Source organism: Capra hircus, chromosome 22 (genome assembly GCF_001704415.2).
Source record: "Capra hircus breed San Clemente chromosome 22, ASM170441v1, whole genome shotgun sequence".
NCBI lineage: Eukaryota > Metazoa > Chordata > Mammalia > Artiodactyla > Bovidae > Capra > Capra hircus.
The window spans coordinates 21089309-21116842 of NC_030829.1; the positions used below are offsets into that span (position 1 = coordinate 21089309).

The following is a 27534-nucleotide window of genomic DNA, read 5'->3' on the forward strand; positions in this document are numbered from 1 at the left end:
TCATACTGGTTAAGTCTCTAGACAATTCACCTACTTTTTTCATTTTTACTTTCCTTTTTAACAAATACCTTTTCATTAAGAAAGAGACAAGAAAAAAGAAATAGAAGGAATCCAAATTGGAAAGTAAAATCATCATTGTTTCATATAACATGGTACTATATATAAAACAATCCTCAGTTCAGTTGCTCAGTCGTGTCCAACTCTTTGCGACCCCATGAATCGCAGCAAGCCAGGCCTCCCTGTCCGTCACCAACTCCCGGAGTTCACTCAGATTCACGTCCATCGAGTCAGTGATGCCATCCAGCCATCTCATCCTCTGTCGTCCCCTTCTCCTCCTGCCCCCAATCCCTCCCAGCATCAGAGTCTTTTCCAATGAGTCAGCTCTTCGCATGAGGTGGCCAAAGTAGACACCACCAAAAAACTCATCAAGAATTCAGTAAAGATGAAGGATACAAAGTTAATATACATATATCTTTTATGTTTTTACACACTAACAATGAACTATAAGAAAGAAAGCAAGGAAAAAGAAAATCCCATTTACAACTGCATCAAAAAGAACAAACTATCTGGGAGTAAGTCTGCCTAAGGAGGTAAAAGACCTTTACTCAGAAAACTATTAGACACTGATTAAAGAAATGGAATATTTGCTGTCCACCTAAAATTATCACAACAGTGTTAACTGTCTACACCCCAATACAAAATAAAAAACTTAATTAAAGAAAAAAATTGAAGATGACACAAGATGGAAGAGGACATATCGTGGTTGTGGATTGGAAGAGTAAATGTTAAAATAACAATACTACCCAAGATTATCTACATATTCAATGCAACCTCTATCAAAATATCAATGACATTTTTCACAGAATTAGAACAAATAATTCTAACATCTATATGAAAACATAAAAGACCCCAAGTAGCCAAAACAATCTTGAAATGAAGAACAAAGCTTGAGATGTCACACTATCTGATTTCAAGCTACTCTACAAAGCTACAGTAACCAAAACACTATGGTGCTGGCACAAACATAGGCACATATATCAATGGACAGAACAGAGTGCCCAACAATGAACCCACACTTGCAACCAAATCTCCCTAAAACCAAGTTCCCTTACCAAGTTTATCATTACTCTCTCTATCCAAAACCTTATTCCCTTTCATGTAATCTCTGGCTTCAATTCTGTGCTAACTGAACACTAATCAACCAGAGTTGGATGACTAAAACTGCTATTGTTGATAATATCATTACTGTCCTAAAACTACTATCACACATATCATCACTAACATACAAACTCAGGTTGTTCTCCAGGGCAAGATGAGCTAACAGGCCCCCAAGCCATGGACCATTTGGCCAGATAATCATAAACCAGACTCCCAAATCTACAATTAAGGAATGTCACAGAAATGTCACAGGACAATGATTAATCTCAGCCTCTTTGTTCTTCCTTCCTTTAGAAATCAAAAAATAAAACCTAACTCAATACTGAGTAGAGTGGCTCTGAGGCCTGCCTCCTACTCCCTTGCTTGGCATCCTGTAACATATCCTGACTTTGCTGCAAACTACACTGTCAAGAGTCTGACTTCCTGCACCACGGGTACATGTGCCCTAGGCAAGTAAGTAATTTCCTATATTTAAAAGTTTCTTTCCGTCTTTTGGTGAAGAATTGGGTATTTAGGCAACTAAAATGAGAGACTTATTTTCCACTGTATGCCCTTCTGTGTGCACACATAGAGCCTATTTCAAAAAAAAATAGTATGAAAACGAAAGTTTTTCCTTCAAATCCTGAAATAGACGTCCATGATTAAACTTAAAAGAAAGATTCCTAGAACCAACCAAAAGCTACAAAATCAATGAGTTATGTAGGTAACAAGAGTCCCTAATCTTAAGGAAAACACTGGTGGAAATCACAACAAATATGCATCCACAAATGGTAAAATGAATTTTGAACTCTTTAAAACAAAATAAGAAAGTCAAGTCTTTATTGATCTATTGAAGATCTATTAGAGTAAGCCAGAATCAAAAGAATAAAAAAAACGAATATTTTGAATGTAATTAAAAAGGCCCATCATAGAAAAGTAAAGCCAGATAACTGATTAATAATTGTTTGAGTATAGTTTAAATTATCCCAGTGGCTGTAGATTTACTATAAGAAGTCTTGCTCATTTCCTCAGGTAATGGATGTTTATGTCAGTCTTCTGGTTATGCCTGTGACTCTGGAGAGAATCATACTGGGTTATTACCCCGGTCCTAGCACTTGCCTAGCTGTAGGTCCTTCTTGCATGTTCCTTACCTTTGCAATGTCCCTCTTTCTCCAAATGTAAAATGAAGATAACAAGTCTCGATCTCAAGTTAAATAAATTAAAATATATTCACCATTCAGAACAACGCCTGCTTCAGGCACTGGTTACAGGTACAGTGGAAGCATTGAATATTTGTTACCATCAGCAAACATCACACAAGGTCCATGAAATGCGATGTTAGAAAAGTAGTTCACAGTGTTCTGGTTAGGTTTAGGTAAACACACTCCACCCTGGCTCTTTCAGTGAATGTAACTGAAAACCATGGACTGAACACATGCAGCAGCTAACTGAGAACTCTGAAAGGAGGTGTAGCAGATAGATCAGACAAGGAAATCAGAACTCAAAACACAATCAGATGCTATTTCCTAGCTGCTTTTTCCTTCCCTCTCAACCTCCCAGAGCCTGGATCAAAGGCAGCCCAATTGTCAGAAATGTGTACCAAGCATGGACAGAGAAAGCTCAAGGAGGAGGCTTCTGATTTTGGTGTGAGGACTGTATGGGCACTTGTGCATGTGTGTGTGTGTTTCTGGGTGGGGGAGGGGGGAGAGGGTAGATAACAGGACAGAGAAAGTGGAAATCCTCTGGGTTTTTTTCTGTCGCCTGCCATAGTCCCCAGACAAATCAAGTCTGGAAGCCATGAGCACCTAACAACAGCTATGCCCAGGCAAGTACCTTGAGAGAAGGGAATCGTCTCTAACCAAAGAACTGTGGTCCAAACAGCACTTGGGAGTGGGATGGACAGGGAGGTGGTAGGAGAAACAGAAGGAGAAATCCCTGTTGAGGTTTTCGGGCAGGGTCTTCATTCTCTCTTCTACCACTTAGTCCTTGAGACAGATTCAGTTGAGGGAAGGACATAACAAAGCAGGGAGACTGAACCCATCTACCCATCCATCCCCCCAACTTTCTGGCAGCGGGGGGTGGGGAGGGGGAGGGGGGGTGGAGTCAGGACAGTATCAAGAGATTCATAAAGGAAAGGACTAGGTAAATGGACCCCATAAAGTTGTATACGAACTCCTGAGCTCATCCTCACACTGTGATATATGACTCTGACCCTGAACAACTTATCAAAAGCCTTGAGAGCTAAACTATGATGTAGACCCACTAGCCAGATTTCCAGTTAATCCCCTCAGCAGTGTAAGGCAGGAATGATCCCAAAAGTACTACTGCAAATTGGACTGACATTAGAACCAAAGTCCACAGAAAAAGGCAAATTGGAACCTGTGGCCTGAATCTGGGTCAACTGCCTGCTAAAACAAAATAACAAAAAACATTCTCCAAAGAATTAAAAAATATCCCAGAGTCTCATTTCTAAATACCTAGAATAAGTAAATATGTGAAGAATTAAGAAAAATTTCAACAAGCAAGGGAAAAAGACAATGAATAGATGCCAACATCAAGATGACCAATATATTGGAAATAACAATAGCTATCATACCCACACTCTAAGAAGGGTACCTACTCTTGAAATGAATGGAATAGAAAGCTTCAGCAGGTAAACAAAAGCCATAATATAGAACCAAATGGAAATCTTAGAAATGAAAAATATAATAACCAAAATTTTTAAAAAACTACCTCACTGGATGGGCTAATAGAAGAATGGAGGTAAAAGAGAAAACTCAATGAAGCTGAATATAGATTGAGAGAAATTAGCTGAACTAAGAAAAGATGGGGGGGGGGTACGAGTCAATAGAGTCTCAAGGATCTTTAAGATAATATAAAAATGTCTAACATTCATGTCACTGAAATCCCAGGATAAGAGAAAAAGAATGGTACCACACAAGACTTCAAATAGCCAAAATCATCTTGAGAAAATAGAACAAACCATCATGCTTCCTGATTCCTAACTCTATTACAAACCTGCAGTAATCAAAACAGAATGGTATGCACATAAAAAGCCACAAAGATCAATGGAACAGAATAGACAACTACGAGATAAACCCATGCATATACACTCAACAACTATGGATATACAATAAGAAAGACAGTCACTCCAATCAATGGCACTGGGAAAACTGGACAACCATAAAACTGGACAGTGGTCCCGTCTCACTGACCAAAGAATGAAAGTGGACCACCACCTTACATCATACTGAAAACATTAATTCAAAGTGGGTTAAGGACTTTAACATAACCTAAAACTGTAGCACTCCTGGAAGACACAGGCGGTAAACTCCCTGAAAGGTCTTGCTGACAATTTTTTAAAATTTAACATGAAAAGCAACAAATGCAAAAATAAACAAGTGTGAACTATATCAAACTAAAAAGCTTTTGCAAAGCAAAAGAAACCATCAACAAAATGAAAAAGCAATGTAGCAAACAGGAGAAAATATGTACATATCATGTAACTGCTAAGGAGTTAATACTCAGAATATAAGAACTCACACAACTCAACAGCTGGCAAAAAAGCAACTGGTTAAAAAATGGACGGAAGATCTGAAGACATTTTTCCAAAGACATACAGACAGCCAATGGGCAGATGAAAAAGTGCTCAGTATCAGTAATCACCAAGGAAATGCAAATCAAAACTACAATAAGAAATCACCTCACACTTGTTAGAATGGCTATTATCAAAAGACAACAAATAACAAGTGTTGGCAAGGATCTGGAGAAAAGGAAACTCTGCTTTTGGTGGTAATATATATCTGCACTATTGGCCACTCTGAAAAATGATATGGAGTTCCCTCAAAAAATTAAAAACAGAACTACCATATGACCCAGCAATTCCACTTCTGGGTACTTATCTGAAGAAAATGAAGACTTTAACTCAAGATGATATATGCATCCCCATGTTCAGTGCAACATTATTTATAAAAGCCACGATACGGAAACAACCTAAGTATCCAGTGACAAATGAGAAGATTTTTAAAATGTGAGACAGTTATATGCACATGTGTTGCACACACACACACAATGGAACATTATTCACTCTTTAAAAAGAATGAGATCCTGCCATTTGGAACAGCACAGGTGGACCGCAAGAGTAACGCTAAGTGAAAAAAGCCAGACAGAGACAAATGCTACATGATCTCACTTATACGTGGACTCTAAAAACAAAACAGCAAAAAACATAAGCTTACAGATACAGAAGACAGACAAGTGGTGGCCAGAAATGGGTGAAAGGGTCAAAAGTCACAGAATTCCAATTATAAAATAAGTCATAGGGATATAATGTACAGCATGGTGACAAAAGTTAATAGTACTGTATTAAATATTTGAAAGTTGCCCAGAGTAAATCTTCAAAGTTCTCATCACAAGAAAAAAAGTTTCTTGGCAACTATGAAAGGTGACAGAGGTTAACTACACTTACTATGGTTATCATTTTGCAAGGCATATGAATATCTAATCATTTTGATTCAGATCATACAACTAACCATTATATGCCAACTACAAAATAAACAAAAAAGAGAGAAGAATGGCTGAAAATGTTCAAAATTTGGTGAAAGACAAACAGAGATTCAAGAAGTGCAACCAACCCAAAACAGGGTAAGCGCGAAGAAATCCATACCCAGAGACATCATAACCGAACTGCTGAAATCAGGCAAAAAAATCTTGAAAGTAGCCCCAGAAAGAAATGATACATGAAAATAGCAATTAGAATGTCTATGAGTAACAATCTGAATGATTATGAATTTCTCATCACAAGTAATAAAAGTCTATTCCAAAGCGCTGGGGAGAGGAGAGAACTGTCAACCTAGAACTCTATATTCAGTGAAAATGCCCTTCAGGAATGAAGATAATAAGGACATTCTCAAAGGAAGGAAAACAAAAAGAATTTGCACCTGGCAGACATGCTCTAAAAGAAATACTAAAGGAAATTCTTCAGCTAAAATAGAAACTAACAGAGGAAACCTAGAGTTTAGTAATTAAAAGAAAGCAACAGAAATGGTAATATTTGGATAAATGTAATAAACTACTCACTTTCTCTTTACTATAAAATATTTGATAACTGAAAGAAAAAATTGAAACATTGGTATGGTTCTCAATGCATACAGATACAATATGACACATATAACACACAGGGAAGAAAGTAAACAGATCTATATGGTGGTAAGTTTCTACTTTCCACATGAAATGATAATTTTTAGTAAATTAGGTGTATTTTAATCCCAAGGATACCACTAAAGGAGCTATACAAAGAGAACAGTCAAAACCTCAAGAAATTAAAATTCTAAAAAAGTCCAAACGAACAGAAAACAGGGAAGAGGAAAAAGAACAAAAAACGGAGACAAACAAAACAAACAAAATGGTAGAAGTAAATTCAAGCATACCAAAAATGAGAGTAAAAGTAGTGTAAACACACCAACCAAACAACAGATTGTCAGAATATATGTATTTTTAAGAAGATTCAACCATATGCTATCTTCAAGAAATCCACTTCAAATAAAATGAGAGGTAGGTTAAAAGAAAAAGGACAGAAAGAGTATATCACCGTGCAACCATTAACCAGAAGAAAGCTGGAGTAAATATATTAATATCAAAATAGACTTCAGACTAAGAAAAATTATCAAAGATAAAGAAGAACACTAAGTAATGATAAAAGAATCAATTCACCAAGAGCATGTAAGTCCTCCATGTGTAAGCACCTAACAAAGCTTCAAAATACATAAATTTAAAACTAATGAAACGAAAAGAAAAAATAAACCCACAATTACAGTGACTTTGGAATTACTCTCATGCTAATTGAAAGAACAAATAGCAAGAAAACCAGCAAGGATGCAGTTAAATAACCAACAACAAATGAGGTGTAACTGACATTTACAGAACACTCAAGAAGAGCAGAATACACATTCTTTTTAAGTAAACATAGAGCATTCAAGATAAACCAAATACTGGCCATCAAACAATACTGGAGAAATGTTAAAAGGTTCAAGTCACAGAAACTATGTTCTCTGACTACAATAGAATTAAACTAGAAATAATTAATACAAAAGTATCAGGAATAACCAAATATAGTCTATCGGGCAAGGAGGAAGTCTCAAGGAAAATTACAAAATATTTTAAACTAAATAAAAAACTTATCCAAAGTTGTGGGATGCAGCTAAAGCAATGCTTAGAAGGAAGACTCAAATGTTTATGTTCTTCTCTAATAAGAGCCTCAAATTAACAACGTAAGAAATTTTTTAAAAAAGAACAAATATGTACAACACGGTGACTATAGTTAACACTGCTGTATGGTATATTTGAAAGCTGTTAAGAAAGTAAAATCCTAAGAGTTAATCACAAGAAAAAAAATTTTTTCCCTCTTTTTTTTTGTATCTAACTGAGATGATGGGTCTTAACTAAAGTTGTGATAATCATTTCACAATATATGAAAGTTAAGCCATTATGCTGTATACCTGAAACGTACCCAGTGCTTATATCAATTATACCTCAATAAAACTAGGAAGGCAGGGTGGGAGAGAAAAAAATACCCAAAACAGGAGAAGGAAACAATAAGAGCAGTAGTTAATAACACTGATCGGAAAATCCTCTGACGTAAGTCAAAGGAACCAAGGGCTGATTCTCTGAAGATAAATAAAATTGATGAACAACTGACCAATAAAAAAAGAGGGGATAAAAATTACAAACAGCAACAATGGAGATATTACTAAACTCAACAGGTAGTAAAGGGATAATAAGGAAATACTATGAACTCTATGCACACAAATTTAACAACTCCAGTGAAATGGACCAACTCCTTAAAAGTCACAATCTACCAAAATTTACCCAGGAAGAAAAACTTTTTAACAGTCCTCTACTTACTAAAGAGGGCTTCCCTGGTGGCTCAGTGGTAAAGAACTCACCTGCAAATGCAGGAGACATGGGGTTCGACCTCTGGGTAGGGACGATCCCCTGGAGAAGGAAATGGCAACCCACTCCAGTACTCTTGCCTGGAGAATTCTATGGACAGAAGAGCCTGGCAGGCTACAGTCCACAGGGTCGCAAAACAGTCGGACATGACTTAGCGACTAACAACAGCAACAATTTATTAAAGAAATGGAATTAGTAATTTTAAATCTTCTTAAAAAGAAATCTCTGAACCCAGATATTTTCACTGGGGAACTCTACCAAAACAATACCAACTCTACAAACTCTTGCCTAAAAACAAAAGAGGGAGGAATATTTCCTAACTCATTTTATAAGTTCAGCATTACCTTGATACCAAAAAATAGTTTACAACATAAATAAAAGTTGATACTGTCCGAAAATAAATATAAATTCTAATTTTCAAAATACAGCAAATCACAGTTCCACATATAGAGCTGTTTCTCTGAGAGTGTCTTTTCTCTTTTGACTGTACCCATGCTTCAGTTTTAGGCAGTGTTAAAATCTGTTCCAACATTCACTACATAGAGAATTAAAGACAAGATTACTCTGTGTTGGAACTTATCCGTGAGGCTTAGTTCCTGAAGCACCATGAGAGCATTATTTTTAAAATTGCCACACATGGTCCCCAAAGTGAAGAAAACAACTAATCACATCCCATATTGGAAGATGATGCCATGACCACCTCCACCTCTGAAAGAATATGACTAGGAAGGTCACTGGGAGCCCCACGAGCTCTGTGTCACAAACTCCCCTAATTTCTCTTAGACAAAACACTCATGAAGAATTGAACTGACTCATTCAGAACTCCCAGGTCCAATAATATCCATTAACTACTTTTGCTTCCTGTTTATCTCCATTTCTTGAAGGGAAGTTATACGGGTGTTTTTCTGGGCCATGTAACTGTTGACAACATTTAACACAATTTTCTGAGTCTGCCTCATTCTATTTCCAGGGAAACAAATTTCACTGTTCACTGAAACTCTTAATATCTATTAGCGGCTTTTTAGATCTACAATTAAACAAATGCCAATTACTGAGAAATTACCAAGAAACTGTCTCCTAGTTTAGAATTTAACGCGTGACTCTTACTGCTACTTGGAACCCTTAAATGTTAGAATGAAAAGTTCTCTAAATATAACCAAGGATTACAGCATATCATGCCAGATGACAGCACATGCACGATCTCTTATCAGTTTCCTTTTCCATCTGGAAGGTATAAATGAAGCTACTGAAACCCTGCTCCACAGGTTTTTACTCATAAAACGGGCAAGCCTCCCTTATCTTTTAAGGACTAGCCAAGGCATTCTTGACAGCAGTAGTGGAGGCAAGAAAATGTTTCTAAACATAATTGTGATGTCAGACTCTGAGAAAACAAACTGTGAGACCTATCCTTAGGATACATTAAAACATGAATTTTAATTTATCAGCCCTTTATTGCCTACTTATAAAATCTTCCAGCCTTGTGGATTTACAACCTTATCTCACCCACTAATAACATCATGTGGCTTGCTTTGTCTTCCCCCACTGTAAAATGTTTTGCAGCACTGTTTACCTTTTAAAAACTTAAAGTCAGTAATTCTGCCTCAACGTTTTAAACTAGAGTATATCAATTCTTTTAGCTATCTGTTTATCTGCGTATACGTAGAGACATCTCTGATTCAATATTTATCAGTTTGGCAGTATATATGGCTGCACCAAATGCCATGGTCTGAATACATTCTCTCTCAGTGGTTATTTTTTACCCTCTGGCTCGCTGGGTGTCCCCAAAGAAACATTACGCACTGTGAAGTTATTCCATTAGCCCAGTCAGTATTATCAGGATTGCTTCATACTGAAACACAGCTCTTAAATGGTGGCCAGGCATGAACACTGCGTCACTGCACACTGCTCAGTTCCAAACCGCAGTGCCTTCTAAGAGGCTAACATCGTATTTATTCAGTAGCTGTCTGCAGCCCCGCTTACTACCATCTGGGTGGGGAGTTTGGCAGGGAATGGAAAGTGCAAAAAGAGACTGAAGTAACAAGACTATTCTCCAGCGATATGTGTTTACTGCATCAAGAACATATTACTTATTAGCTAGGATACATGCTGTTGGCTTACCCGATTAATAACAAAAAAGATAACAACAGTGGCAGATCTTTCATTTTACTGGCCTCATTTTACAGAAAAGGAAATCAGAAGTCAAGGTCTCAAGATCACATACTCAGCTAAATAGTGGCAAAATTGGAATCTGAACCCAGATCTAAATTTCAAAGCCATAATGTTACTCTCTACCCAAATATAATACTTTGAGTGCAGCAATTACACTCCAGCTAAAAAAAAATACTTCAGGCATTTGAGGGTTATTTGACAGGCAAGGGTCATTATTTGTACAGAAGCCTGAACCAATATTAGGATGTTCAACAACAGCAACAACAAAAAACACACTTAATGATCAACTGAGAGTTTGTAAATAGCAATGGATACTATGTTAGTAATCTACTAGCACAGTGCAATAAAATAGCAACTTAGAGCTATCAGAATCTCTTCCACCAAGCCAAAACTAGTGACCACAGAGTTACAAACAGAAGACAAGCCAAACAGACTAGCAAATTTTTCAAAGGGTTACTCCAAACACCCTAGTACATCTATAGTGGATTATGGCAATGGATAGTCTAGTATTTTAGTTTCTCTCTCACAATAATGGAAAACACATCGACATTCAGAAACTGGTCCTCTGAGCCCACTACACCTCTACCCTAAAACTCAGAAGTCACTGAAACAGGATCCCTGCTCAGTGCTCACTAAGGAGTGAGGGCTTTCCATTTCACCTACCATTTAGCTGGAGCACATGCCCCTGTCTGAATCCCCAAATGTAATCCCCAAATGTCACATCAACCACAATGATAATTACCAACCCTGGAGCGCTCTACCCCAGGGACTGTGCTGATTATCTTACCTCATACCGTGAGTGCATGGGATACCTAGGGTCACTCCCAAATCGCCAATGAGCAAACTGAAGCTTTGAGGGGGTCACAGAACTTGGGCAGATCAAGAATTCAAATTGAGGCAGGTCTGATCCAACACACTTAAACATGACCCAACACTGCCTCACTCTGTTAAGTCAATAATTAGGAAGCAGCTATTGAGTCAGGCCCAGAGCTACACTTACGGGCCACAACAATAATAAGGAAGCTTACAGTCTGGAAGTAGACATAGAAGAACAGATAAGGCACAAATACAATTCTGAACAAAGTACTGTGAAAACAGAGCAAGAGGCAATTAACTTTCCCTGGGAGAAGAGCTGGGGCAAGGGTTCACAGATGCGGGCCCTAAACAATATATAAGACAGAGTCATCTAAGGAAAAAGGAACACTGGGAGCTAGAAACTGTAATGTAGGCCAATAAAGAAAGGTGTAGGCCAAAAAAGAATGAATGTCTCATTCTCCTTCATTACCAGAGTCTAACATGTACTCCAAAGGCCTGATGCCTCCATCCTTCTCCCCATGTCCACACTGCTGATTTTCACTGGCAAATTTAAGACCTCCTCCGAAGTGTCACAAAAGCACAACACTAAGATTTAGAAATGCTCTTAGGAACAACAAAATAGGGACTAGTAAAGCAGACAGGTTAAAGTGTCTGCCTCCAATGCGGGAGACCCAGGTTCGATCCCTGGGTCGGGAAGATCCCCTGGAGAAGGAAATGGCAACCCATTCCAGTATTCTTGCCTGGAGAATCCCATGGACTGAGGAGTCTGGTGGGCTGCAGTCCACAGGGTCACAGAGTCGGACACGACTGAGTGACTTTACTTACTTAAAGCATACAGCGCCAAACAGCCAAAGAAAGCTGAAACTACAAATGGACCACCGCAAGACCCCAGGTAATTTCCAAACTAGTCTCAGTCGCAGGACTTGGAAGAGCAGCACTCACCGGGTGGCAAAGCAAGCCTCAAGGATTTGTCTGTAAACATGGACTCATCACACCTCACCATTCTTATGGAACAGAACAGTCAACCTAAGAGTTGAAGTTGAATTCCAGCTTTATCTAAAACCTGTGTTATTACACCTTTCTTTACCTTAATTAATATCCACTCAACAAATGAGCCAATAAAAAAGTACAGCACCTTGTGTGTGAAAGCACTTCTTAAAACAGTTTCTTTAACTAAATAAATGAAATGAAAAGATTTCTATTGAATGCCCTGTGTAATGGAAATAAAGGAAAAGGATGATAAAGAAATAGTAGGATGTTTAGGAACACTCTTCATGTTAACCACCGTTGAGAACGACATGGTGTTGTTGGCACAGCCACCTCCTGTCTTGTTTTATGGTAATGTCCAAATGTTCCAAAATGAACTGGCGTCTGTGAGCACTGTGAGCACCATAAATCCACGACAGACCACACACACCAAGTGAGTTTCTAGGCAGACATCAAACAGCCTGACATATGAGAGAAAAAATGATATTCTGAGCCTAATATTATCGACAAGCTTACCCAACACCTAAGAAAAATCCCAACTTAAATCCCAAAAGAGCAGATACCCATGTTTGTTGTTGTTGTCCAGTTGCTCAGTCACATCCAACTCTTGCAACCCCACGGACTGCAGCACCCCAGGCTTCATTCTCCTTCACCATCACCCGGAGCTTGCTCACACTCATGTCCACTGAATTAGAGAAGCCATCCAACCACTATATCCTCTGCCATCCCCTTCTCCTTCTGCCTTCAACCTTTCCCAGCATCAGGGTCTTTTCCAGTGAGTTGGCTTTCCACATCAGCTGGCCAAAGTACTGGAGCTTCAGTTTCAGCATCAGTCCTTCTAATATATATTCAGGCTTCCCTGGTGCCTGAGGGTAAAGCGTCTGCCCACAACACGGGAGTCCTGGGTTTGATCCCTGAGTCGGGAAGATTCCCTGGAGAAGGACATGGCAACCCGCTCCAGTATTCCTGCCTGGAGAATCCCATGGATGGAGGAGCCTGGTGGGCTACATATATAGTCCATGGGGTCACAGAGAGTCAGACATGATATATTCAGAGTTGATCTCCTTTAGGATGGACTGGGTGGATCTCCTTGCAGTCCAAAGGGCTCTCAAGAGTCTTCTCCAACACCACAGTTCACAAGCATCAATTCTTCAAAATTCAGCCCTCTTTATGGTCCAACTCTCACATCCATTTCTCTGGTGGCTCAGACGGTGAAAGCATCTGCCTGCAACGTGGGAGACCCGGGTTCGATCCCTGGGTCGGGCAGATCTCCTGACAAAGGAAATGGCAACCCACTCCAGTACTCTTGCCTGGAAAATTCCATAGATGGAGAAACCTCATAGTCCATGGGGCCGCAAAGAGTCGGAAACAACTGAGTGACTTCATCTTCACTTCTCCCTTTCTCACATCCACACATGACTACTGGAAAAAGCATAGCTTTGACTAGACAAAGCTTTGTCAGCAAAGTAATGTCTCTGCTTTTTAATATGCTGTCTAGGTTGGTCATAGCTTTTCTTCCAAGGAGCAACCATCTTTTAATTTCATGGCTGCAGTCACCGTCTGCAGTGATTTTGGAGCCCCCAAAAATAAAGTCTGTCACCGTTTCCATTGTTTCCCTATCTAGTTGCCATGAAGTGATGGGACCAGATGCCATGATCTTTGTTTTCTGAATGTTGAGTTTTAAACCAGCTTCATCACTCTCCTCTTTCACTTTCATCAAGAGTCTCTTTAGTTCCTCTTTGCTTTCTGCCATAAGAGTGGTGTCATCTGAATGTCTGAGGTTACTGACATTTCTCCTGGCAATCTTGATTCTAGCTTGTGCTTCCATCCAGCCCTGCATGTTGAAAGCACACAAAAAAACACATACCAACTTTTCTCTCCAGAAGAAAGACACTAAACCAGGTATGTTCCAGGGACAGAAATATCCCCTTCAAATTAAGCAGCAAAAGCTTCGAAGACTGTAAGAGTCTGAGTCACTGAATTCAGCTGTCTAAAGGACCTGTTATGGACGGCCTGCATTCTGGGCACAGATTAACGTCCCTAAACGCCAAAAATAAGTCAAGATAGTCCAACTGCAATTCAAAGTAGTGGAGATACCCTGCTTGGTCCTTGTGTACAAAAGATTGGCAAGACACGGAATGAAATTTCAAAACTCAGTTTTAATTCCACTGTACTTAAACATAGCACTAATTTCCAAACATCATTCCCTTTATATCACTAATTATATAATACATTTTATAGTCAATGCATCCCCTTCTCTTCACCATACCCTCTCTTCTCTCTGTATATACAAATGTATATAACCCCATATGGGCTACTTGTTCATCACACAAGCACATTTCCCACCATTCACTTAAATCCTTAAAAAGGTCTTTGACTACGAATTTCCCTTGGCTTGACCCATGTGATTCAACTGCTCAACTGTACTCACTCCACTTTCATAATAATGCTCACTACGTTCCCTGACTCCCTATCCCCATTTCATTCTCTCTCAACTAGATCCTCGTAATAAGCTGGTAACTTTTTGATGGTCTCTACACTGCTACTAAGTTAATCCTTGGGAAACACAGTTCTTCATTCCCTTGAACAAGAATCTTCAATGCCTCCCCATGCCTACAGATTCAAACTTAGTCAAGGCTTTTTGTGAACTAGATCAGCCTATTTTTCCAGTCTTCTGTTTCTTTCCTTCATGCAGGCAGACTACAGTCCTATGGGGTCGCCAAGAATTAGACACAACTGAGCATGCACTCACACGGGTTATAATTAATCTGACAAAAGTTTCAGCCCTCAAACGTGTCTCTGCTTCTCCTTTGCTTCTCCTACTGTTTCTTCACGGCACTGGACGCTCCAGGAAGGGAAGGAAACATGTCTGTTTTGTTCTTCGTTATACATATGCTGCCTAGAACAATGCCTCAAATAACTACTGAACGAATGAAAACTACTCTAATCAAAGCTTAGCTTGACAGCCATTCTCAGCATGGTCCCACCAAAAGCCAGCAAACTGCCTTTCTAGAACTCCTCTGATGTCTTCCGTGAGGGTAGGGAGATTTCCAGAGCATTATGAGAAAATTTTAAGACAGTTAATATTTCTAACCTATACATGACTACTATAAGGCACATATTCTACTATAAATAACCTTGTCTGGTACATTTATAAATCATCTCCTACCTACCACAATGCCCTGCACACAGTTTGAGTGTAACAGAACAGACACACTAGTTTACTGTTAAATTCATTCATTCATTTACTCAACATTTAGAGAGCTTGTTATGTGCCAGGCACTGTTCTTTGCAATGGGATGCAGCATTGGAAAAAGGAAAAAGCCCCTATGGAACTTATATACAGAAAACAGATGAAGACAAAAAGCAAGATAACTTCTGATGGTGGTATAAGCGTGGTGAAAATTATGATGGAGGTAATATGAGCAATCCTGACTGGGGAAGATATCCATCCTTGGATTCAGCGAGGAAGAGATCAAGAGTTCTGCCTTGACCTAACTGAACTTGAATCAGCTATCACCACGACAAAAGGTAAATCAAACAGCCTAGACTACACGAGGCCACTCAGTCTGCACAGCATGATCCATCACTGTCATCAGGAAAGCATGTGCTGGGCGTTATGCTAAGTGAAATAAGTCTCCCAGAGGAAGACGCATATAGGCATCTAAAACAAAGCAAAACAAGCCAGACTTGCAGGCACAAAACAGATGGGATTAGGAACAGACGAAAGGAGGTCAAAAGATACAAACTTCCAATGACAAAATACGTAAGTCATGAGGTGCCATATACAGAAAGGCGACTACAGTTAAGAATACTGTACTGTATTTTTGCAGTTGCTGAGTTAATCATCATAAGAAAAAAAAACTGTAACGATGTAAGGCTAGTGATGTTAGTGATGTGAACTGGATTTGCTGTGGTGATTATTACACAATATGTACAAGCACAGAATCACTGTTACACACCCAAAATTCATGTTACACGTGAACGATGTCAATTAAAAGTATACATTTGTATATACAAAGGGATGGGGGAAAATGTGATGGATATCCAGCTTAATATTAACACTAATTAAACCTTAATGGTGTTATTATTATTATTTCCTATTTGTATCAGCACTATTTAAACAATATGGATTTAGGGTATTTTTTTAAAAAAAAACAAACATTCTAAGGTTTCTTGGTTTTTCAAATTTTTGATTGGAGATTAACTGTTTCACAATGTTGAACTGGTTTCTGTTGTATAACAATGTGAATCAGCTGTAAGTACTTATAAATCCCCTCCTTCTTGAGTCTCCCTCCCACTCTTCCCCATTGTTTTAAGGTTTTTAATTCAGCCATTGAATAAAGAAATAAAATCAAAATAAGGAAACCAACAGCTAGTGGAGTGAAACAGGTAGATTTTGGAAGGGGAAAAAAAAGTGAATTTCCTCCCCTCAATTTCCTTCTATTCAGAAATGACCAAATCTATACATTTGCTAAACCATTCTCCTGACAAAACGAGCTTTCATGAAAAAAGTAAAGAAAAAGTAGGCCTAGTGATGAGTGTCTAAACCGGACCTTAAGGCACCTTCAGAGAGGAAACACTGCCCAAAGCCCTTTCTGGCCCAGTCTGCATGCAGTCTACACAGCCCACTTCTCATCTAGGGGAACAGGCCCATACAAATACAGCACTGTCTGTTGGGACTTGCAAATTTACAGCGGTCAACGGTGATTTAAACCCACTTGACCCTTAAATCCCGGCTTAAAAATTACAACAAACACATGCAAGAAACAATACTATGGTCTTGTCCAAAATTAAAATTGTTTTCTGTGCATACACTTGTACAGAATACCTATATCCTAGAGGGCAGGTACGACTCAAAAGGGCCATTCTTTTCTCCCTATTAGGTTCAATCTACCTTTCCACCTTTTACATCTCAACTTTTCTTCTGGGAAGAGGCTGAGATCTTACAACTAGCTTATATTGGAGCCTTATACTTTCATTTTATCCTCTGGTCTCTGAGTAAAAGGTCCAATTCCGGGTATAAGAAAACACCACTACACTCTCAAATAATAAGGTTCTCAGTGCTTATTCGCTCTTTAGAAGCATCACAACTGAAGAACAGAGAAGTTAAATGAGTTGGCCACAGTCCTGCTATTAGTCAGTGGTAGGATAAACAAAAGAACAACTCATATTTCCAATTCCCAGCTCAAACTGTTTTCACAACAAAAACTGCAATTACCTACACACACACACGCACACACACACACAGAATTATACAAGTAGATCCATCAAAAATTACTAGCCTATCCAGGAGGCTAAAACATTTTCCTACCAGCTCACTTCAGCTATCAAAAAAATTCAACATGATAAAATATAACATGCTCAAGATTTTTCGAATAATTAAACAAAACAAAAGCTTACTTCCTAAACAAAAGCTACAGTTAAATATAATTAAGAGAAATATAAACAGTAACAACATAAAGCTGATGATTACACCCAACATTACTCCCAACACACAGCAGTCACCTTTTTTTTTTTTAGTTACCATTTCCTGAGTGCTCTCTATGTACAAGGCACAGTGCTAAGCACAAGGCTAAGCACTTCACAAACATTCATTTAATTCTGAAAGCCACTCCAGGAGGCAGTTCTTTGACTACTACTTTTTACAGAGGAGGAAAAATGAAGCACAGATGCTAACAAAAGTGATGTACAGCTAAGTCAGTATTCAAACCCAAATCTGTCAGACTCCAACACTCTCATTTCTAACTACACTACACTTCGCACACTGAAATATGAATATGGGTTCATAAAGACATTTGTTCTTAATTTTGTATTTTAAATGCAATGTTTGTCTACTGATAAATACATCTGAGTACCGAGCATGTGCCAGGCAGTGTTTAAGGCACTCTTATACTTGAGAGAACAAATAAAGAGAATTTCCAGGGAGATCACATTATATAAACAGTAACCTAGCAGCTAACACATGCCTTATTCTGATCACTGTTTAAAGTGTTTTACAAGTATTGAAAGTGAAAGTGAAGTCACTCAGTCGTGTCTGACTCTTTGCGACCCCATAGACTGTAGCCTATTAGGCTCCTCCATCCATGGGATTTTCCAGGCAAGAGTGCTGGAGTGGATTGCCATTTCCTTCTCCAGGGGATCTTCCCGAACCAGGAATCGAACCCGGGCCTCCCGCATTGCAGGCAGACACTTTACCGTCTGAGCCACCAGGGAAGTATTAACCCACAAGTATTAACCCACAGTAACTCTAAGAAATGACTATTATTCCCATTTTACAAATAAGGAAGCAGATACTGAGTTGAATAACTTACCAAAAATAACACAAGAGTCAGGATGTGAACCTAGATCATCTGGCTTTCAACTCCTAACCTCCCTGCCATTTTAACTCAAGTAGCCACTTAAACATATTCTAAATAAACTCAACTATACCACATTCATATGCCAAAAAATTTAGGCTCAAGATATATTCTTACAGTAATACTATTCTGGCGGATGCTTAAGTAATTCCTATCAAGTAAATGGGTACAAAGGACATTTTTAGAATCAGTTTGCCAATCATCATTGAATTTTTCCTTCTTAACAACAATTACTTTTCTAACCCCAGTCTAGGAGAAAAGGCCTCAATTTTCAAGATAGGTGTCACTACTTAAGATACCTGAATCCTAAAATTATTTTGCCAGTATTACAATTTTTTAAAATTACAGTATTCTTGGACATCATTTCTAAGTGAACCCTAAAGCTTTACTACTATTTTAAATTTTTTAAAGTTCCTGTCAGGATATGAAATAAGAATGTTCCTCTATTTTGATAAAACTGGGCAAACTATGAAATCAGATCCAATGTCTAATTTAAGAAACAGTGTAACCTTAAAAAAAACAAGCACAATAGAATATAAGACCTGTGGTTTGGATTGAAGAAAGAAATGAACTGAAATTACTCCATTAGAGATTTTATCCCCTCTCAGAAAACTAAAATCCTTAAATTATCATTTGATTTTGACCTATTCAGCAAACAGGTTAATACTTTTTCCTTTTTTTCTTTCATACAAGAGCTCAGAAGGCATGAATCAACTTTTACAAGTATAAATGATACTCAAGTTATAAGTTTAAAAATTTAATATGCTTTTGTTTCAAAAAGTGATCTACCTAGCAAACTTCTTTAGACTCTGGTTTAGAAAAAAATATTTCTAACACCCCTCCCTTCAAAAAGCAGCATCCCACTATAGCTGGGCAAGATTAGTTAAGGACTCCATGGAAATACATCATAATTCTGGAATACTAACTCCTAATGCAATCCACCAGTAAGCTTAAAACTAAACTGTGGGGGAGGGGTAATAAAAAAAAACTAAACTGTGATAGCTAAAGGGAATGAGCTGTATTTTTATGGGTTGTCTAAAAGTTCAATTAAAAAAAGAAAATTGAAAAAGGAATTATGTTTTCTACAGTCTTAGTCTTAGCAGTTGCTGAAGCATAAATGGTACTTCTTAAAACATGAAAACAGAGCAATTATCTGATAGGATAGTTTAAAAATACTGCTGGTTAACTTTACAACAAAACTAAGTATGCCCTAAAAATACCATAGGACAGAGTGCTTAAATGAAGCCCAAGTTTACGTAGTATATAAAATCTGTTCAGAAGACCTTCTAAGTAGCAGTACATACTTTCTGGAAAACAATTCTGGCCATTTGACATGAAATACGTTCATGCCCTTGATTCAGTGATGCCAACTCTGGAATCCATCCCCAGGAAAGGCAGATCAAATTGATGTACAACAGCAAAACCCTGGAAACTACTCAAATGTCCAATAATGAGGAAATGATCGAATACATTATGGTATATCCACAAGACATGCTATAACAGAATAAATTATGAAGGCATTAAAGATGGTTTCAGAACAGAAGAATGCGTACACGATAATTAAACCAGGATACAAACATTATAAACAGTATATCAAAACTCAAAAAAAAAATCAGTGTTTGGATATACACATTATTTTTTTAAAAAAAGATGAAAAGGAAATACTTTGATATGCTGACAGTAGTTAACCCTGGACGGTGGGGATAACAAGTGGTTTCTATGTTATAGTATTCTGTCCAAATTTCTACTAATGACTGTGATAGTTTGATAATTAGGAAAAAATCTTCTAAAAATAGTAACTATTTTTTATAGTACAATGAATTTTGTATCCATGTTCAGTGACATTCTTTATCTTAAAAGCAACTTAATATTTGAGAAACTTAGTAAGTGCTTTAAGTTGTGAAATATCCTCTAAGGTAGTAATTTAAAATGCCTTAATGCACTCTTAACAGCTTCTTAACAAGAACATTTTGCTCTGGGATTCTAAGCCTGCACTGGAAAAAAATAATGACTGAGGGGAAGAGGATAAAGAAGTTTGAAGAAGCGCTCCTTAGCAAGTTGCTTCCTGTTCCACAATTCCGAATCTCTACCTGAAGGCAACCCGGAAGGCCTGCTCCGACAGTCACAGTTCACATTTGCTACTTTACTGACCTCTCTCCCCTTCCCTCTCTCCTTCCTCTCCTTGACCCTTCCTATCCCTCCCTGTTTTTCTAGTCCCCCGGTCCTGGACGCAGGAATCTGGTCGATGGGCCCTCAGCCTGAGCTGAGGATTGGAGACTGACCCGAATTCTGGTTCTGATTTCTGGTAGGGCCGAGTTCCAGTCCTCCCTTCTCTGGAGGCCCAGCGAAAAGTCTCATAACACCTGGGCATCTGTAGGTGGCAGGAGACATCTGTAAGGCCACCCCTTTCGCCCCCCCTTCTCCCGCCTCCTCCCCCTTCTTCTTTCAACCTGGCTTCCTTTCCTCCCTTGAAATCTTTGATGTTAGTACTTGGATCTGATTTAAGGGCTTCCCCGGTGGTGCAGAGGTTAAAGCGTCTGCCTGCAATATGGGAGACCTGGGTTCGATCCCTGGGTCGGGAAGACCCCCTGTAGAAGGAAATGGCAACCCACTCCAGTATTCTTGCCTGGAAAATCCCATGGACTGAGGAGCCTGGCGGGCTACAGTCCATGGAGTTACAGAGTCTGAGAGGACTTGGCAACTAAACAATAACAACAAACAGTTCAATAACCAGTTATTTAAATGTTCGAACATCATAATCTTCCACTGTGCTGTGTGCCTCAGTTCAGTTCAGTCGCTCAGTCGTGTCCGACTCTGCAACCCCATGAATCGCAGCACGCCAGGCCTCCCTGTCCAGCACCAACTCCCAGAGTTCACGCAAACCCACGTCCATTGAATTGGTGTTGCCATCCAGCCATTTCATCCTCTGTCGTCCCCTTCTCCTCCTGCCCCCAATCCCTCCCAGCATCAGAGTCTTTTCCAATGACTCAACTCTTCGCAGGAGGTGGCCAAAGTACTGGAGTTTCAGCTTCAGCATCATTCCTTCCAATGAACACCCAGGACTGATCTCCTTCAGGATGGACCAGTTGGATCGCCCTGCAGTCCAAGGGACCCTCAAGAGTCTTCTCCAACATCACAGTTCAAAAGCATCAATTCTTCGGCGCTCAGCCTTCTTCACAGTCCAACTCTCACATGCATACATGACCACTGGAAAAATCAAAGCCTTGACTAGACAGATCTTTGTTCGCAAGGTAATATCTCTTCTTTTGAATATGCTATCTAGGTTGGTCATAACCTTCCTTCCAAGGAGTAAGCGTCTTTTAATTTCATGGTTGCAATCACCATCTGCAATGATCTTGGAGCCCAAAAAAATAAAGCCTGACACTGTTTCCACTGTTTCCCCATCTATTTCCCATGAAGTGATGGGACCAGATGCCATGATCTTCGTTTTCTGAATGTTGAGCTTTAGGCCAACTTTTTCACTCTCCTCTTTGACCTTCATCAAGAGGCTTTTTAGTTCCTCTTCACTTTCTGCCATAAGGGTGGTGTCATCTGCATATCTGAGGTTATTGATATTTCTCCTGGCAATCTTGATTCCAGCTTGTGCTTCTTCCAGCCCAGCATTTCTCATGATGTACTCTGCATAGAAGTTAAATAAGCAGGGTGACAATATGCAGCCTTGACGTACTCCTTTTGTTGTTCCATGTCCAGTTCTAACTGTTGCTTCCTGACCTGCATATAGGTTTCTCAAGAGGCAGGTCAGGTACTCTGGTATTCCCATCTCTCAGAATTTTCCACAGTTTATTGTGATCCACACAGTCGAAGGCTTTGGCATAGTCAATAAAGCAGAAATAGATGTTTTTCTGGAACTCTTCCTTTTTCCATGATCCAGCAGATGTTGGCAATTTGATCTCTGGTTCCTTTGCCTTTTCTAAAACCAGCTGGAACATCTGGAAGTTCACGGTTCACGTACTGCTGAAGCCTGGCTTGGAGAATTTTGAGCATTCCTTTACTAGCGTGTGAGATGAGTGCAATTGTGCAGTAGTTTGAGCATTCTCTGGCATTGCCTTTCTTTGATATTGGGATGAAAACTGACCTTTTCCAGTCCTGTTGTTACTGCTGAATTGCTGTGTGCCTACTTGCCCCTAATTCATGGGCAGATCATTCTTTCCCCTAATTCATGTCTCAAATACACACATACACACACACAGACTGTATATGTGTGTGTGTGTGCATGTGTAGTCCCCAAATGGTAGTCAATACGCTTGATATTGGATTTAAAATGCTGTTCATATTCGCAAGAGGAGTATGCTTACATTCAAAATAAATATTTAAGGAATTAAGATCTCCTGATTCACAGCTCTATGATTCTAATCTCAGGTAGATCTACAGAGGTAGGTAAGGAGAAAATGCACTAGCCCTGGGTTCTAATTTTATCTCTGCTACTAATTAGCCTTAGGAATTTCACTTAACGTTTCTGGATCTCCTGGCTACATCTATAAAACAAGGATAAAAGTAGACCACTTAATTTTTTTTTAACAAACTTAAAAAAATTATTCTAGGTCCAAATTTCTACAATCTTTCCAAGTATCTCCTTTTCGTAATTCTCAGAAGTAATAAACTTTTCCTTTGATTAACCTTTGCACTATCAACACTTCACAAAAATATAGAGAAATTTTTACAATACTACTACTTTCAAAAATACACAATGTCTATAAAACTTATCTCATCCATTTTGGTAAATCCTACCAAACATTTCTTCATAACTATCCTATAACCCATCTAAGAGTCTCAGTTAAGAGTAAAGGTTACTTAACATAAATTACACATACAAGACACATGATTTATTATGCAATAACTGCCATAACATTTAGCAATGAGCAGTATTTCATTTTCTAACAATCAAAAAATTAAAGACTTGGAGGTGTCTTTTTTTAAGGTTCAAAACAAAGATAACGCAATATATACTAAATGTCTCTATATAAAATCAGATTACATGAAGTATCACTTGGAATTTGAAACCATAAGAAGATGAATTTGAGGACTAAGACTCTCTGTAACTTAACTGCCTCATTTCAAAGTAGACCAAATCCTACATGTAAGTAATTCAGCTTCACAAACCTCTACAATAAGTTAAATAACATCTCCCAGTCTTCTTAACTTTTAAGGGAGTAAATATAGCCACATTTTAATGTGATGTTTACAAAAAGTTGATGTTTACCTAAGAAAACCAGTTTCACCTGAAGCTTTTCATACCTGTAAAATTACTTTGAATTTGAGAAATAAATGGCCATCTTTCTAAAGTGACACATAGTGTTCAACACGTCTGAATCTGAGTCTATAAATCAAACACTTCATACATAGAAGAATGCAGCTGATTTTTTTTTAAACAAAGCTAAATTTACTATTTTAGACATGCTGTTTCTATCTAAAACTCTGTAAATTCACTATAGATTACTAACTTTTTCCTCACCCTCAATATATAAGAACCACAGATTAGGTTAAAGCCTGAGGGTTAAAGAAAAATTTACTGAGGTCTTTTTCTTCCAGGCTTCCCTGGTGGCTCAGCAGTAAGGAATCCACATGCGAACACAGGAGACGGGAGTTTGATCTCTGGGTCAGGAAGATCCCCTGGAGAAGGAGATAGCAACCCACTCCAGTATTCGTGCCTGGGAAACCCCACTGACAGAGGAGCCTGGTGTGCGTCCATGGGGTCGCAAAAGAGTCGGACAGGACTTAGTAACTGACAACTTTTTTGCAGCATCTTAAAGACCACAGGCAATCACAGTCATGATTTTTTTCTAACAGAACCCAGTCACATTATGGTCTTTCCTGGTGGCTCAGACGGTAAAGAATCAGTCTGCAGTGTGGGAGACCAGGGTTTGATCCCTGGGTTGGGAAGATCCCCTGGAGAAGGGAATGGCTACCACTCCAGTATTCTTGCCTGGAGAATTCCATAGAAAGAGGAACCTGGCAGGCTACAGCCCATGTGATTGCAAAGAGTCAGACACGACTGAGTGACTAAGACTGCATCTGCAACCCACACTGTATCATTCAGAAAGAAGAGTCTAGGTAATTCCCAGGCAGTCCAGTGGTTAGGATGCAGAGCTCTCACTGCCAAGGGTCAGGGTTCAATCCCTGGTCAGGGAACTAAGATCCTCCAAGCTGCACAGCTTGCCCAGAACGAAACAAAAATAGGAGTCTAACGTTAAAATAATAGTTCACTTTGAGTTCAACAGCTTTCCAGATGTTAACAGATGGGGGAGAGGGAGGACATGCTGTGATTACTTGTCATGATCTATGAATCCACTACAGCAGTCCATATTCGAATACCTACACAAATGCAAAGGAATGACCCCAGCTAATTCCCTTCTAAATATTTTTCAAAATACCATTTCTGCATTAAATGACTGTACCCACTACAAATAATACAACACTTACCATTTATCTAGCCCCTTCTATGGGCAAGCATGATGCTAATCACTTAACATCTGTCATTTCATGCACTCACAGCAACTCTGTAAGAAACCTATTATTAACTCCTCTTAATAGATGGGAAAGCAAGGACTGAAAGAGGATACAAGGCTGCTAAGTGGCAGAGCCAGATTGCAAATCCAGGGCTGTTTGACTTCAAAGTTCATGTTCATTATGTCAAGCTAAACTGTCTACTAAACACCCAAGCATGAAAATCGAGCTTATGGTTCCAGGAGTTCCTCAAAATTTACTAAAATCTTTTTAGGTTTCGCAACCATAACTACTTCTCTGTAACAAATACAATTGATTGTAGAAATAAACCTACAAAACACTATAATTAAGTCTTCTCAAAAAGAGAGGATTTAGGAAGAGACACCAATTCTTATCCCAAAACAGTATCAGAAAATTTACAATTAAATGATCTCAGCTTATCTTTTCCACATCATACAAGGAGTTCGAATATGAATACTCAGCCAAAGCCTGAAGTTTTTTCTTACTAATTTTAGTGGTATTAGATATCCATTCCACTCTTTTAGGCCTGTTGAAAAGAGTCATCTCAAGCCTCCAGCCCAATAACATTACAAGAGCCAAACAAGCAGGCAAGTTTTCCTTATGCTTATATGCAATATTCCTCAAAGGAAGTTTGGATGTCTGCTCATCTCTACTTCTCCTTCCTGTTGCTCTATCACTGCAAGGACTAACAGTCACAAGTTACACAAGTTGTGTTCTCCAACAAGACAGGCGTGTTTGAATCATTCCAGTAACCAAACCAGTTGGACAGCAAGTCGCCAATAAAATAGGATTTCACCCATCATCTAAACGGTGGAGAAACTGCTGCCATCTCTCTCAAATAGCTCAAAAGTTCATCCCTGACAAGCTCAAGACTGAGTCACAGCAACTCCTGGGCTCTAAATGAAGACTGACGAGAATCGTTCACTCTTATTCCCTCCCCTGCCAACCAAACGAGCAAAATTTAATTATCCTCCTTCCTTCAATCACCGATGAATAAACACCACACTGTATATAGGTTCCCAGGGCAATTTCTTTCCCTCCCAGAAACTCATTCCCTGGGCGTGGAATGAGCTACGTTTCTACCCAGTCCCTTCCTTTCTCTGTCTGTAAGAAAAACCATTACATTAGACCAACACCTCTTTTCCAACTTTATGCTGACTGCGAATCTTATCCCCTAGACGAGGGCTCTAGAAATAGAGACCCCACCTACCCAACTTCTTGGCTTAGTAAAAGCTGTGCACTTGTAAATCAACTATACTTCAAATAAACAAATTAATTTAAAAAATAAAAGCCGTGCACTAATATGGACTGGCAGGAAATGCCTGTCTTTAGCTTTACCGGCGAACGCAGCACCGTCTATTCGGCCCCTCGGGGAACGGGTGAGAAAACCGATTAACTGGATTACACGGGACAAGCTGCCCACAGAATTGAGGGATGAGCCCACACTGGCCCCTGCTTTCCTCACAACGGTGCTCTCCGTCCCGAGTGGCCAGTTGAGACAATCTCAATTATTTTAGGCTTTCTCACGGGACACACGGACTCGCCAAATTCCACCCCTCGGGAAAGTGACAAGCTGAAGTTAACCCCTGCGCGGCCAGGAAAGATCAAACCCGAAGGAAATCCCAGACCCCCACCACCACCACCACCACGAGCCTTAAAAATGTGACAAGGCCAATTACACCCTTTCCAAACCCCGGCTGCGACGAGGACACGGGGACACGGCGCTTGGAAGAAGACGACTAAATGGAAATAACCCTTCAACTACCGACCGCGCCGATACACCAGCCACCAACACGAGGGAAACTCGAGGTCCTGACGCCCGGGTAGGCGACCAGCACGGCTGCCCCCTCCCCCGACACGCACACTCCCAAGAGCCCCGCCGCGCCGAGGGGACCCCCCACCCCCACCCCGCCACCACCAGCCTGGCCTTCGAGCAGAAGCCGAGCCGGACTCGCGGGCTGCGGCGCCCCGGGAGGGTAATCGGGAGGGCACTCACCGCGATGACATTGACGAAGGTGGTCTTGCCCGAGTACTGCAGCCCCACGAGCGTCAGCTCCATCTCCTCCTTCCAGAAGAGCGAGCGGAACCAGTCCAGCAGGCGGGAGATGAGCGCCAGCATGATGGCGGCCGGGAGGGAGGACGGACGGACGGGCGAGCGAGCGGGCAGCGGCGGCGGCGACGACCTCCACACGAGCGGGCCTCGGCCCGGACCCCCCCAACGGCTCCTCGGGGCCCCGGCGCGACACAGGCGGACACAGGCGGGCGACGGCGGCCGGAGCCAGGAAGCCGAGCGGGTCATATGACTCGCCCTACCCCCCACGCTCGTCCCCGCGCCGCCGCCGGCGCCCACGGCAAGAGCGGCAAGGCCTGTCCGGCCAGGCGCGCCCGCCGCCTGCAGCGCCACCTGGTGGAGCCTCCGTGCAGCCCCGTGCACCGGCGTGCCGCCCTTGGGCTCCTTTCCTGCTATAGTCCTTGGCTCATTCCTGTTGATCCATTCATCATTCATTTTCTCTACAATTGTTTACTGACTGTCGGCTCTGTGCAGAAAGACTTCAAAACTCTGGGGGTTTCATCATGAAAATCCCTGCCCTACGTAACAAAAGATGGAAGCCACACGTGTTTATCAGTA

The 27534-nt window shown here is 40.1% G+C and overlaps 1 protein-coding gene across 1 annotated transcript in view; it reads right to left on the reverse strand.

Annotated features, from left to right (window-relative positions):
• Nucleotides 1-27247, reverse strand: part of ARL8B (ADP ribosylation factor like GTPase 8B) — a 51946-nt gene extending 24699 nt beyond the window's left edge. Inside the window, exon 1 of the mRNA XM_018038233.1 lies at nucleotides 26902-27247. Within this exon, the coding sequence (XP_017893722.1) occupies nucleotides 26902-27204 (303 nt within the window). The 5' untranslated portion in view covers nucleotides 27205-27247. The remainder of the gene's footprint in view (nucleotides 1-26901) is intronic.